A 15,804-nucleotide genomic window follows, 5' to 3' on the forward strand; every position below is an offset into this window, starting at 1 on the left:
GGAAAAACCCTTCTTTTCCTACCAAATTCTACCACTACTTTAAGAACTAAGACCAATCTTATTGCTTTCCTAAAACCAGGTCTCAAATTTCTAGAACTACAATGTCCAAACAGCCACTAGCCACATGTGGCTATTTAATAAGTTAAGATTAAATACAGCCTGAAATATCCAGTTCCTCAATTATATCTGCCACATTGTCAAGTGCTCAAATCACATGTGGCTAGTAGCTACCACGCTGGGCAGCATACATTACAGAAAATTTCCATTACTGAAAGTGTTATTGGGTAGTGCTGCTCTTTAATCTCCCCTTCACTTAACTTCCATACAATTAACTTTCTTCTGTGTATGTTGACAATTTCTAACTAATGACAGCCTTTCAAAAATGGCTGTTTTAAACTATGATTTAATTTTCAATGTATGATTTCACTTTTCAACAGTTTTAGAGGCCTCTGGTAATAAAGTGCTAAGTTTTTTTAATATGTCAGAACACCTATGGGGGGGACCCAAAAAACCCAGAATATACAAAGAATTGCTTATTCTTACATGTTTAAATTTTAGTCACCTTCAGAGTACTCTGTTTGATGCAGTACACCTATTGAGATGCTCTGTCCACTGCTCAAAACAGTTTTTGAACTCATCGATTTTAATGCCTTTTAGTGCTTCCGCTGTTTCACTTCTTTCACAAAGGCAAAATGTTTCCCTTTGAAAACTTTTTTCTTGGGGGTGGGGGTAACAAAAAAAGTCGTTTGGGACAAGATCAGGTGATAGGAAGGGTGGGGCATGAGGGTCATGCTGATTTTGGTCAAAAACTGCTCAACATTCAGTGTGGTGGTGGGCAAGTGGGCTCATAAATCACCCACCATGAAATGGGCAAAGTGTTGAAAGAATCTAAAAAAAAAACAAAAAAAAATCCACTAAAGCAGAATGCAGCCTCTCATAACAACACAAGCTGGTACACTGATGCCAATGGGTTCCTACAAGCACTTGCCTACCAGGAAAAGCCGGTACCACAAGAGGTTTGCACTTCAAAAAAATAATTCCAGCTTTTTTGTGTGTCCCCCTCATATAAAGGCCCTTTTATCATACAGGCAGACTTGCTTACTATATTCATAATATAGAAATTGATTTCTTCAACATCTTGGTTCTAGCTGGTAATAGCCATATAGTTCTTTGGCCAGATATCTAGACAGAATAACATTTTAAATTATATTTTCTTTCTCAATTTGCATTCTCTACAGTAAGCGTATATGATCTTCTTACATTTGTGTTCAGAGTTTAAAAGTGGTAACCAATAAAAGCCTTTTCTTATTCCTCTAGTGTCATTACATGGTAATCAGAAGCTACTATGACAATATTTAAATACTAAGTGGCATTAAGAACTACAAGAATACTGTAAGGCTAAAGTCATTGTTGTTATCATTTAGCAGTTAATGACAAAACTATATAGAAATAAATTATATGCATACCCTTGTAATTTTTTCTACCCTTAAGCTAAAAAAAAATTTTTTTTTTTTTTTTGAGTTGGAGTCTCACTCTGTCATCCAGACGAGTGCAGTGGCTGCTCCCGGCCACCGCAGCCTCGACCTGCTGGGCTCTGGCGATCCTTTCGCTTCAGCCTTCCGAGTGGCCGGAATTACAGGCGTGTGCTACCACGCCCGGCTAATTTTTTGATTTATTGTAGAGATGAGGTCTCAGCCTGCCCAGGCAGGTCTTGAACCCGTGGGCTCAGGCAATCCACTCACCTCAGCCTCCCAAAGGCGCAGGATTACAGGGTGAGCCACCGAGCCCAGCTGCTAAAATTTTTAAATTAAAAAATGTTATGGGTTAAGAAGACACCTGTCGTGTTCAATTTTATTAAAAGCACACATGTTTCAAATTCAAAGCATCCCTAAAGACCTATAGGATATACTGAAACTACCATCTTAAGTTCTGTATTTTTGCTTTAAGACAATGCAAAGATAACTGGCAAGTATTCAGCAAATGTTCTAGAAACATTATTGTATGGAACGGGATTTTAAATTTTAATGTCTTGGTTATAAAGTTTGAATTTTATTTGAGCAGTTTAAAAAAAACATTTCAAACTGTAAAATAAATCAGTATGCACTTTATTTCAAGCCAATGTTTTACATAAAACCAACAAACTGTGGGCAAACTGTTAATTCACTTTTGAGAAATTACATGGCTTCTATTTAGGTTCTGAAAAAGTAGTTTGTTGCTGTAACAGCAGACACATTAATTGAAATCACCTGAAGCTGTTTTTAGTATACCCTAAGGGAGATGACAGAGGAAAAATACAGTGTTACGGAAATATACACAACTTGTGACCACAGAGTAGACCCATTCATTGTAAATAGATAATGTTCATTTGTCTTCCAAAGGTAGTGAAAAACATTAATAAGTCATCAAATAAATGCTCGGAATTACCAAGAAACAGTTAAAAACGACCAGGATCCAAACAGGTTATTTATGTCATATTTATCTATAAAGAAGTGACAACACTAAAAAACACATTGAAAACCAGTGTTTTAAACTTTGAATGTGGGATTTAAAAATATTCTTTTAACTTGAGATTGCAATAATTATTTTTTAACCAAATAGCATTTAACTGGCAATTCTGATACAATTTACAGCTGCAATATTCCTAAAAGGAATATCTACATACTATGGCCTATCAAATATAATCTGTATTTTGTAAATCAATACAAAAATTTATCCATCATTTATACATTTTATATACTTTTGCAAAAATTAGATTTTATTGCTAAATGGATTTAGAATTCAAATTATATTTGGAAACCTAATATAATGCTCTTCATAACATTTTCCCCATTCTTTTATTTTTATTTTAAACACTGGAAACAAATAATTATCAAAATGAGACTCCAACTTAAGGCATTTTAAAGGAAAAATAATTAGGTGCCATTTGGCATTTTATTTCAAAAGCATATAAGTCCCACTTTTCTCACTAGCAAGAGAGCAAGAGGCTAAACACAAACCTTTTTTTCCCTCATAAATATGGTTACAGTAATCAGAACACAAAAGAGGGTCTATGGGCATTGCTTAGACATTGAAAACAAGGGTAATACTTTCCCACGCATCTAAAAGAAAAAACCTTTTGATTACCAGTTTATAAACATCAAAATTGCTGTCCATGTTAAAAGGTCCAGCAGAAGAATTTTAATTCAGCAACACTTGACAATGAATATATATATACAAGTATATATGTGTATGTATATATTCATTGGATATATAGTCAATGTATTTAATAGGCATTCCCCCACAAAACTAATTCATACTTAATTGCCAGTTTTAATAAACACTTGTTCACAGATCATCCATCTGTCTTATATGCAGTTAGGCAATATCAAATGTTCTCTTATGGTCTCCATCTTATTCGGAATCATCCTCTGAAACTGTTGAAAGAAAACAGGATGATCAAGAATGATTTTAAGGGGGATAAGAATTGAAGGTGTAAATATGAAGCCAGAACAGCAATGATTTGTAAAACAAATCCCAATTTAGTATACTATTTGACCAAAATGATGTTATATGACAGGGTTAGGGTGATTTGACTGTGGCCCATCCACGATGCCCCCAACCCCACATCTTTTTGTGATGCTATACAGTGTTTATAAAAATAAAAATGTTTAAAAATGTGGTTCAACAGCATCTTCTAAAAGGTTTCTGGGATCATTCTGTGTTCATAGTACCTAATGATATATATACTAGAAAAAAAGTGAATTTAAGGCAAGGGCTTTCACACACCTGAGTAGAATCTGGCTTATTACTGCTGCATGTTTGATGCATCTGATGAGAATGAAAAAAAATGTACACAGAATAACAGGTTATGGGCATATCTGCAATTTACATCAAAGCTATGTCTACACAATGCCAAAATAAAGTTCTATTTAGTAAGTCAAAAAAGCTTTATATAGACACAGCCTAAGTTAAAATAACTGGATTCAGTGAAAGCCCATTCACTGTTAAGATTATTCCCATTGTCTCTCTATACTGTCAGAAACATCACTTTTGTAACATTTCTGACCTCAATTTATTCAAGAGTCACTAGTGACTCAAGAGTTAATGTAAGACATGCTGGAAAGTTTTTAGGAAGGATACAGTAAATATAAAACTATATATTCTGTGAAATGCTTTGCATGTGAAGGAAAATGAAAGTTCACTAAAATAAACGGCTAACCAGCATCTCCCCCCTCCCATTATCAAGGGCGGAAAAGTTTAATGTACTTTTTTCCTATTAATACCAAATAACATAAGAGCATCTAGCAAATGGAATCAACCTAGAATAAAACACAGAAACAACACTTACATGCATACATCAGAATTTACTATTCATACTATGGTACTTAGATGTTAACTTGTAGCACCCTACCTTTCACGCTAAACTGAGTTTGAGTGCGTTTCACCTCCATATTTTTCCTCTCATTTGTTGGGGGCAGACATTATTTTTTTGAGTTGGAGTCTCACTCTGTCGCCCAGGTTGGAGTGCAGTGGCACATGCATGGCCACCCCAGTATCGACCCGCTGGGCTCTGGCGATCCTTCCGCCTCAGCCTTCCAAGTAGCTGGAACTACAGGCGCGCGCTACCACGCCCGGCTAATTTTTGATTTTATTGTGGAGACGAGGTCTCACCAAGTTGCCCGGGCTGGTCTCAAACCGCGGGTTCAGTCAATCCACTCGCCTCGGCCTCCCAAAGTGCTAGGATTACAGGCTGAGCCACCGAGCCCGGCCAAGTTAGTTTTTTAAAAACAAAGAATCAGAGGAAAATGTACACAAATTACTGTCATTACATCAAAGTATAAATTATAATTTTCAAACAAGGACAGATCTCTGCATTAGCAAACATAAGGAATCTGAACTAAAAAAGTATAGAGAAAAAAATGTTTAACACCAAATGAATTCCCACTGACTCCTTTATTTTCACATATACAATAAATTGTGAAAATATTTTATCTCAAATCCTCGAAAACTTAAAAATGGTACAGACTCACAAAAATCCATGTCTTAGAATAGTCAAGAAATTAAAAGGTTCTTAGGAGGACTAAGTCCTTCTTAAACCTACCTCAAAAAATGCTGAGCTTTCTCTACAGGTAAAAATGTTATGCACACTACAGATAACACTCCAAATATTTTGAAGATGAGTATTGAAAGTAATCAATTGGAGAATATGTATTTTAAAAAATATTTCAAATAGTGTACTGGGATGGGAAGCTTGTTGCTTTGGGTGGGAAAAAAAAATGCAGGGCTTGTATGAGGTAATCTTGGATTCCTGTTCCAGAGCCATCAATACCTACAATCACTTGGTATGAAGCACCCTGAAGTTACAGGATTTTGAGGGTAGGCTGTGCAGATGCCTGTAAAGATTTGGGCATTAAATGCTTTCACACAGGAGCTCAAAGTTTCAACAGTGAAACACAGTCTTAAGGATACTGAAGCTGCTGACAGAGTTGGCTGCCTATTAAAAGTACATGAGACAAAAACCAAAAATACACCAACACTATGGCTTCTGTTTGGACTCAGAATCATGATTCTTTTCCTATTTTCCTGGAACCTTATGTAAGCCCAGGAAAAACTTTGCATGATCCAACAAAGCTGAATAATAAGTAAAACTTGTTATACATACAAAAATATTCTAACAGATGAAGAAATGTTGGTTGATTATAGTTAAGAGTTATAGCTTCTTTTTGATTACAAGTCTTAAAATCAAAAAAATCAAAAATTTTATCTAAAAATAAAAAATACTGATAGTTAAAATCCACATCCTTCCATAGCTTAAAATAATTTTAAAAATATGCTTAACTAAAGTCAGTTGCCCAACCCCATAATTCCCAAATCACCCTTTTTGGTATTATTAAGCCTATTAAAAAAGCTCTAATTTGGCAAAAAGAGCATATACTTAGGTTTTACTCTGTAGGTTTAATTAGTGAAAGTAAATTCAACAAGTCTGGGGAGGGGAAATTCCACCTACTTTCAAGATCTTCCATATGTGCCTGAAGAGTTCTTGCAAGGTTAATAAACTAGAAACAATGCAGAAAGAAATAGAGTAGTTTAAATGTTGCCTACGAATCTAAAGAGACTCAGTACAGGAGATTCATTTCTATTTAAAAAGTCAAACAACATTTTAAGCTTTTAAATAGGGGTCTTTCTACCTCCACATCAAAAATTTTAAGCTTAAGGTATTATTTTCTAAATGTTTCATATAAGCATTAACCATGTAGAAACCAGTTTCTTGAAACTGGGAGTAGATAAAATACTTTTATCCAACAGTACTGTCTTCTTATATAGCACTTTAAAAATTATGAAATGGAGGGGAATAGACAAAATACAAACAAAGATTTGTAAGTTGGACCCAAGTTAGTGGTCAATTAAAAAAATTTAAAAAGCCTCCCCCAGAAGTATACATTTAGTTCTATACTTTTAAAAAAATCCTAAAAATGACTTTCACTTTGGAAGGCCATCCAACTCTTTCAAATGTCCCACTTTAACACTTGTTAATATGAGCTTTTACAAACACAAATTCACAGATCTTATATACTTTATGTGGTTTATTCTAAAAAGTTGATACTAGAAATCATTTTACAACCCTAACTTAAAGTTAGGGGCTCATGATTTCTAAAGTACTTAGAAGTCAAGAAATCTTTGTTCAAATTTTGAACATTCTTGATAATTTGTTTTCCTTCAATGATAATAAACTATCAACTGGCTTACTAGAATATCCACATAATAAAATACAGAAAAGTATTTTAATAATATAGAAGTAGTATATACATTAAATTGCAGCTATTTAATAATTTTCAGAATGAAAACATTATACCTTAACATGAACTATACTAAATTTTTATCACCGAAGTGAACATTTATATTAAAAAAGTTTAAATAATAATATTTATGGCCAGGCACAGCAGCTCAAGCCTATAATCCCAGCACTTTGGGAAGCAGAGGCAAGAGGATTGCCTGAGTCCAGAAGTTCGAGACCAGTCAGGGCAACATACACTATATCAAAAAATTAACCGAGCATGGTAACACGCGCCTGTAGTTCCGGCTACTCAGAAGGCTGAGGCAGAAAGATCACCTGAGCCTAGCAGGTCGATGCTGGGGTGACCATGAGCGTGCCACTGCACTCCAGCCTGGGCGACAGAGTGAGATTCTGACTTGAAAAAAAAAAAAAAAGTTATGAACACATTTCAAGATATTAAGTGTTCAGAATGGTATAAAATAGAGATCTAGTCTCTGCTATGCAAAATGGCCCAAGCAGCAGAGTAAAAAGTTTCTTCTGGTACAGAGGCAAACAGCATTATTTGCATAGCCTAAATGTTGTATTATGGCTAATAGTGTACATAATGTAAACAACCAACTAGTCCATAATAGTTTGTCCTGTAATCTCTTACAGGACAGTACAAATAAATTGAAGTTAATTTCCTAAACTCTTTTGGCTTTTGGAGTTTAATTTCAGGTTTTTAATGGGGGTTTTGTTTTAATTAAAAAGTCCATTTTCCCTTGGCATTTCCAATTCTGTCCCTGTTTTTTCACTGAAATATATTCCAATTACCTTCAAGTGTCAGAAAATTACTTCTTTCTCTAAAATAGTTTGTGAGAAAATTAAGTCGCTTATTACAGAAGACAGCAGTTTCCATCAAATCTACAATATCTTTATTTTAAATAAATATTTTAAAATAAAAGCTCTCCAAAGAAAACAGGATGTGAACATATAAAACAATCTACTTTCCAAGGCAAACATTTGCTTTACCAACCCCTCCCCCATTCCACATTACTTACTCGGACACGTGTGCTTGGTTCATTTGTATTTCCCATCATATCAGAAAAGCTTTGTTCACACAAGTGCAATAACACAACTAGGTAGAGACCAGAGCTGATAAATTCATACTCAGCCTTCAACAGGGAAGCAAACAGGAGAAAAGGAAAAATATGGAGAATGAAAAGTCAGTAGAATTGAGATTGATAGTCACAGTATATTGATAAACTAGAAGAAATATACTCATATCCAGATTCTAGTAGGGGATATAGTGTCATTTATTAAAACAAGAAGTAAAAGACTGCTTCATAACTTCATAAAATTGTACTATTGCCATGATAGGCCCAAATAGGTATAAATATCATTTTAATTCTCATATAGTCTCCCTATAATGATTTATATAAAATGATGTATATTTATTATAATGATTTATATAAAAGTACAGTTTTTAAATCATTTGTTGGTAGAATGAATGCTTTGCTTTTCAATAAAGCGCATAACTTTCATTATACAAACGGCTATAACTATGTTTAGTTAAAAATTACCATTTCATTTATAGCTAAATATACTACCATAACTAAAATCTATTCTGATCGCTCAAGTGTTTTTGGTGTAATACAATTAACTTAAAGGAAACAGTAAATAAAAGAATGAACTAATAAAGATAACAGTGTAACTCATCATTCACACAGAAATTTGTAGTTGGCAAAAACAGTTCTTTGGTTCAAAACTCTTCTGTTGTGTCGACCTAAAAGAAAGAAGCTGAGGCAAAATTAATATAGTGTTTATTTGGGTTAAAGTTCAGGACTGCAGTCAGGGATACACTTCCAAATTGCGTTGGGGAGTGCTCCGGAAATCAAAGGAGAGGCTCACATTTTTAAAGAAAAAAGGACAAATCAAGAGAAGGGGTGATTACAAAAGCTGTTCATCAGGAATTCTCACTGGTTTATAGAAATAACATTGATTAAATGGTTGGCTATATACACTGCTGAACTATAGGGGATATGGTATTTTATGGTTACTCAGCATCAGTTAGTCTAGAGCCTAAAAAGCAAGTGGCTTCAAGAGGTAATTATTTAGCTCAAGGGAGAATAAGACAAGACTGCTTCAACATTTTAAATGCCTCATCACTGACCCTAATAATTTAATGGAGCTCTTACTTATCAAATTTCTTTCCCCACTCACAGTTGTATGAAGCTATGAATATAAACCATTAATATAATGTTACTAGAAATCTAATCTATCCCATTATTTTTATGGTGGACTGTCTACAAATTATACCTTGCTGGGTAATTAACTCATTGGAAGTTAAGAACTACATGTCCTTAGTACCAACTTTAAGAAAGTAACTGATTATCAGAGTCCAAGTATTTAAGGAATTTGAATTTTATTAAAAGTTTCTTTAAATGCTTCTCTTAATAACTATTTTGCTTATTTTTAAAATCATGTATCCAAAAAGATTTATAATTATAAATAATTATCACCTTTAAAAAAGATGACGCCACTGGATGAGGATATAGACTATTAAACAAATCACTTAATATGAGGGTAGATTTTAGGCCACCAGAATCCGTTATTCACATAGAACAAATAAGTTAAAGCCAGGAAGCTTAATCAAGATTGCCACTATTTTTATGACTCCACCTAATATTTCCTAGTACTTCTAAATTATTCAAGAATATGGGTCATTAAAACGAATAAAAATATTCCTGGCTGAAATGGAAAGGCAAAGAACTGCCTTTAAGAGACATGATGAAGCATCTAGAGAAGAAAGATGGCAGGAGAAAGCAATCCTTTTGAAATCTTGCATTTTGAGAAGACAATTTTTTTTAAAAAAATTTCTGCATTATTCCAGCTTTCCATACTCTTTTCCCTATACTTTAAGATACAAATGCTCAGTTGTCTACAGTGACACCTTGGGGATTTAAGACATTTATTTGCTGAGAATAATTATCTTTTTGGACAACTAGCTTATTAAGAGAATAAAATATAACTGGTAATAGATACCATTTATGCTACATCAACCGTTTAATGTTTCATTCTTTAGATCAGTGATTCTTAACCTAGATCCTTCATTGGCTCTAGGAATCCCTTAAATTATATACAGTATTTGTATCTGTGTATTTTTAAAGAGGGGTACATAGTTTTAATCAGATTTGCAAAGGGTATTCATTATTTTCTTTTTTTTTCTTTGAGACATGGTCTTGCTCTGTTGCTCAGGCTGAAGTGCAGTGGCATGATCACAGTTCACTGCAACCTTGATCTCTTGGGCTCAAGAAGCAATTCTCCTGCCTCAGTCTCCTGAGTGGCTGGAACTACAGGCACGTGCTACCAAACCCAGCTACTTTGCTTAGATTTTATAGAGAAAAGGTCTTGCTGTTGCCCAGGTTGGTCTTGACTCCTGATCTCCAGCTGTTCTCCTGTCTTGGCCTCCCCAAAGTGCTGGGATTACAGGCATGAGCCACTACACCTGGCCAATTTTCCACATTTTAAAAATAAAGATGGTTCAAAAGAGATCATATATTCTATGATTCCACTTACAGAGAACATCCAGAACAGGTAAATCTATAAAACACAGATTGGTGGCTGCCAGAAGCTGGGAGAAGGATGGAATGGGAAGCAATGGCTTATTGGATATAGAATTTTCTTTTTGTGTGATGAAAATGTTTTGGAACTAAACAGAGACAGCAGTTAAACATCGTTGTGAATGCACTAACATTACTTAGCTGTTCACTTTAAAATGTGTGTATGTTTTGGAATCTCATTCAATATTAAAAAAGAAGAGGGAGGGTACAGTGGCCCTATAAGTGTTTTTCAAGCACTTTATGCATTCCCTTGCCATCTTATCTCTTTGTATAACAAATATGCTAACCATATTTGTTTTAACAGTTTGGCTCTAGAATCACCCTTGTAATCTCCTTAAATACATCGCCCCACATCCCAGAATTTTCCTCCAGTAGGGAAAAAGTGGGAAAATGCTGAGCTCTTCATTCTGTCATTTAACCATCTCAAAAACTTACAGCTGTGGGGAAATAAGGTTGGCGTTACTTCTTTGGAATCACTTTCCTAAACTGTTATTTTCAGATTTATTTAGGAAGCACGATGGATTTCCTCTTAATAAATTTAAAACCTGTTTTGGTTATCTTTCACTTTTAAAAAGTTAAGAAAATATAAAGAAAAATTATGAATTATAACACCTATTGCAGTAACAAAATTATGTTAAGAACCTTATTATTACTGTTATTATCCGAATGCAAAGTTTCTGACCATGATTTAATCTTTTCTTCAAGAGCTGTCCTTGACGCATAGAATAGACACTTACCAAATTAGGCAAAATATACTAACTTGTTCATTTGCATGAGCTCCATGTAATTCATGAATATCAAAATCCTCCAGGTTAAGCTGCAACTTCTCTTTACAGAGTTCACAGGTGGTTACAGCCTCTAATGAAGAACCTGATATAAATTGAATTATAAGTGAAACTGTTTTACAATGTCTTCATAAAATATTTTTCTTTGTTAGGTTCTAAACTTAAAAAAAATAACTGAAAGGACAAGGGAAAGGAAAGAAAATATTACATTACTGCAGTAAACCAGATGTCTCCTAAAATAGCAATCTGCAATTGCTAATTACTGTGCATGTCAGGTCCTGCCCTATAGTACTTAAGCCTCCACCTATTATTTAGATTATCTCTGTTGTTTTATTCCTCCCAGATACTCATACATACTCCCTTGACCTCTTGGGCTGAAACAGTCCTTCCACCTCAGCCTCCTGAGTGGCTGGGAATACATGTGGTTATTTTGCTTAGTTTTTGTAAACACAAGGTCTCGCTATGTTGTTCAGGCTGGTCCTGACCTCCTGGCCTTTAGCCATCCTCCTGTCTGTCACAGGAAGCTGACAGAGGCAATGGAATGTCATCTGTACTTCCTACTTATTAAGTACCTTCATTAAGTTCATGATGCCATGAAAACAATGATGTAACAACTAGTCACACCCAGACCTGTATTTCTGATATACCTAAGACCTTCTGAAGTTTAAGGAATGCGCCTTCCTTACTGGCTAGGGGAGTGGGGGTGGGGTGGGGTAGGGAGAGAGAGATACCTTTTTCCAAATAAAAGCTGCTCTCTTTAGCCATAAAAGCAGTTAAGTCTTGATACATGCTACAAAATCAATGAACCTTGAAAACATGCTAAGTAAAATAAGGCAGGTACAAAAGTACAAATATTTTATGATTCTATTTACATGAAATATCCAGAAACGAAGATTCACAGGCACAGAAAGTAAGTCAGAAATTACCAGGAATTTAGTAAAGGGGGAGGTAGGGAAATGGGGAGTTACTGTTTAACGGGGACAGAATTTCTGTCCGGGATGATGAAAAAGGTTCATCTTTTTCTGCCTTGGAAAAAGGTTTTGGCAATGGTTGCATAAAACTCTAAATCAGGGTGTCCAAACTTTTGGCTTCCCTGGGCTGCATCAAGTTAAGAGGAATTGTCTTGTGTAACACATAAATTAAAATATAGTGTATATACATATATAAGACGACTTTTAAAAATGTATATTTTTATTATGATGTTCAGAAAAATGAGAATATAAAACTAGTGGGAAATTTGGCCTTGTTTTTTGCAAAAAACAATGTCTGTTTCAATGGAAGTGGTCTCAATTCTTAGTGAGTTCTCAAGGTTCTTGTCAGAAATGTTTGTTCGAGTTTTGCTCTTCGTGTGCTTCATAACTGAAAACAGTTGCTCACAAATGTATGTGCTGCCAAAAAGTGGTATCATAAAGAAGATATGACTGTGAGCTTTAAAAATGGAACTATGCACGGTATCTTGAAGTACATAAAAACTAAAAAGCACATAACATTAAAAGACGGCTGCAGCCGGGCTCGGTGGCTCAGCCTGTAATCCCGCACCTTGCGAGGCCGAGGTGACTGGACTATCTGAGCCTGCGGGTTCGAGATCTGCCTGGGAAACTTGGCGAGACCTCATCTCTACAATAAATCAAAAATCAGCCAGGCGTGGTAGCGCACGCCTGCAGTTCCAGCTACTTGGAAGGCTGAGGCGAAAGGATTGCCGGAGCCTAGCAGGTCAAAGGCTGTGGTGGCTGGGAGCGGCCATTGCACTCCAGTCTGGGCGACAGAGTGAGACTCCAATTCAAAAAAAAAAACACAAAAGACAGCTGCATTACTAGCTGTACTGGGCTGCATGCAGCCCATGGGCCGCAGGTTGGACACACCTGATCTAAATGTAATGAATGCTACTGTATACTTAATTAAAAAACAAACAAAAAAACCTTCTGTTCCATATGCATTCAACATTTGATTATTCCTAAGCTTTCTGGCTACAACTTAATATACAGTAGTCTTGTCTAATTAAACATGTAGTTCCCCCCTCCCCCTTTGTTTATTTTTAGATAGGGCTTCCAATTGAAAAATGTCCTGAATATTAGGTTTAAATTAAATTCAACTAACACTTATTGAATGATTGTTACATTTAAGCAAAAATTAGAGGTTCTAGAAATTCAAAAAAGAGTAAGTAGTAGCCCATCTTCAAGAAGCTCCTGAAACTCTTATGTAATAACTATTTCTTGAAAGAGTAAATTTGGCATGAGGTCCAAGATGGCACTATTAACTTCTGTACATTTTCTAGATAATAGGTGAAAGAATATGAGTGCTCATCTGTAGAAGCATGTTGTCTCAAAATGATGTGTTGTCAAATTACATCAGATTTTCAGCTATTTTTCAAGTAGATGAATAAAACCCAGGTTTTTTGTTTTTGGAGTCAAGCATACATAAACATGTTAAAATTAAGATGCACCTGGAATTCTTTATATTTTTAAAAACTAGTATTGTGCCAGTGAATTAAATTTAAAATACAATCTGATGGATAATATAATGAGAAAGACATTTAAAAGGCTTTCTTTTATTAGACATTTCATAAAACTATTCACTGATTCAGAAATGGGAAAAGTATAGTAATAAAATATGAACCTTGGAGATCATTTAATACAAATCTTTTATATCTCAGGGCTTCATTTTTCTCTTCTATGGAATAAGAGACTTATCAAAATCATTCAGAGGCCATACACAGCTGAAGCAATTCATTTACTCCTACATTTCTAACCCAGGGTTCTTTTCATTTTACCTACCTCATTCAAGAGGCCCTGACTGCATCTGCCTAAACTTGTACTAGGACTTGTTTTATTCATCTTTGTACATCCTGTAGAGTTCAGCAATTCATATATGGCAGTGGCTTAACAAAAGTTTAAATCAATCTCTACCAGATGGGGGTCTTTGTGTAGGTATGAAAAAGGCTTCTGGATATTTCTCAGGAAGATTCCGTTGTTGAGACCCATACACTCAGTTGACCATCTTACAAAGTACTTATTATATCCTTCTAAAAGTAATTCCCATTAACTGAGCATTTACCAGGGACTGGTACAGCGGGAAGCTAAAAACATTATTTCTTTGACATTCATAGCAACTCTATGATGGAACTGAAGGCCAATCCCAGTCCTACTTAAAAAACCTTAAGAGCAGATCTGAATCATCTGTGTTTTTAAAAACTCCAATGGGTGATTCTAATCAGCAGCCAGGGTTGAGAACCCAATGTTAAGAAATGTGCTCAAGAGTCTATGGCTATCTAAATGTAAGAGTAAACACTCCAATCTAGGATTCTCTAACTCCAAGAACAAATGTTCTTAAACAATAAACTGTATTATCTGTTTTCCTTCATACCCAACACTAACAACCAAACTGCCAATGTATCAGAAGTTGAGTCAAGTTGTTCTTGGTAATAGCTAACATTTCTAGGCCCTTACTAAGTGTCAAGAATCATGCAAAACACTTTATATGGGTCATCTCTCATTTAGTCCTAATAATATCAGACAGATAGTGACTCCTAAAGCCTGTGAGTCACCATAACACCATACAGCTGAGAGAAGAAGCTGCTACAGGTGAAATAGCTTATCCCAGATCCCAGAGCCTTGGGCTCAGAGTAGCTTAGAAAAGAAGATATTCTGCCCATCTCATGCCCCAAAGGGAGCCTTTGCTCCCCCCGATGACATTATTGGGAACTGCAGGAAGTTTCCCAGTAGCTCCATGATCAGCTTGAACAGGTTACCCAGCTCTTCCAATAGATTATGAAAATAAAGATCGTGCCATCATATATCATAATTGTCTGTCACCAAGCTATAATCTCACATAATTCCCACCCTACTAGTAATTTCAACTGAATTCTCTGGTAATCAAAATCTAACTCCAGTAAATTTCTTTAATAACCAACCTTTTTTTTTTTTTTAAAATAATCTCTTTATTTCATTCCTGAACCACAGTGCCCATATATACATATATACACAGTGCCCATATATATATGCCTATATATACGCTCCATCAGTCATTTTGTCCCATAGCCCTTATAACTCAGGACCAAACAGCGAGGGTAGCTGTTCCCCCAACACACTGGTATTGTTGTTTTCAGATCTTAATCCCCCCTTCATTAGCACCCTGGTGAATTAGCAGCTTGCTCTCTCCTTTACCAACTTACTGCCTTAATTGTTTCAACATCCACATAGACAATTCACTTTGGATTCTAACTTCCTCAACATCCTTGTTTCCAATACTATCCCTCCCCACTTCAGCTACTTACTCTAGGTAATACCCTTGACTTTGTCACCACAACTTACTACCCCTAAATCTGTATTTTAAGCTTCCTCTACTCCTGTATATTACTTAATCTGGCAACTTTTCAGTGTTACTGAGACTTGAAGACATTGATTCGATCACTCTCTCATCATCCACTTCCTAATGTCCTTACTCCCCCCTCCTGATTTTAATATCCAGGATCACCACAATTATGTTCTTATAGGTACCTTTAACTCCCTTTATCATATCTGCCCGACAAAGGACCCAACACCCTCGAACTCCAATCCATGCCTATATCCAAGCATCTAAAAACTGCTTCAAAAAAAAAAGCACGTGTTTCACTTTAAAATCACTTTTATAGACACGAATACTGCCTGCAAACCCTACTATATAC

At 35.4% G+C, this 15,804-nt stretch overlaps 1 protein-coding gene across 6 annotated transcripts in view; it reads right to left on the minus strand.

The window, feature by feature from the left end:
- Positions 1-2,085: 2,085 nt before the first annotated feature.
- MARCH7 (membrane associated ring-CH-type finger 7) overlaps positions 2,086-15,804 on the minus strand; it is a 53,382-nt gene continuing 39,663 nt past the window's right edge. For 4 of the 6 annotated variants that reach the window (XM_008065643.2, XM_008065639.2, XM_008065640.2 and 1 more), the window contains 3 exons: positions 11,117-11,226; positions 7,795-7,908; positions 4,858-6,035 (listed from right to left, as the gene is read on the minus strand). In XM_008065643.2, the coding sequence (XP_008063834.1) occupies positions 5,922-6,035; positions 7,795-7,908; positions 11,117-11,226 (338 nt within the window). In that variant the 3' untranslated portion in view covers positions 4,858-5,921. Of the gene's footprint in view, positions 3,414-4,857; positions 6,036-7,794; positions 7,909-11,116; positions 11,227-15,804 lie in introns of those variants that run through there. The other 2 variants (XM_008065642.1, XM_021716324.1) reach the window with 2 other exon arrangements.

Source organism: Carlito syrichta, unplaced genomic scaffold (genome assembly GCF_000164805.1).
Source record: "Carlito syrichta isolate Samal-C Ts95f unplaced genomic scaffold, Tarsius_syrichta-2.0.1 Scaffold308699, whole genome shotgun sequence".
Classification (NCBI taxonomy): domain Eukaryota; kingdom Metazoa; phylum Chordata; class Mammalia; order Primates; family Tarsiidae; genus Carlito; species Carlito syrichta.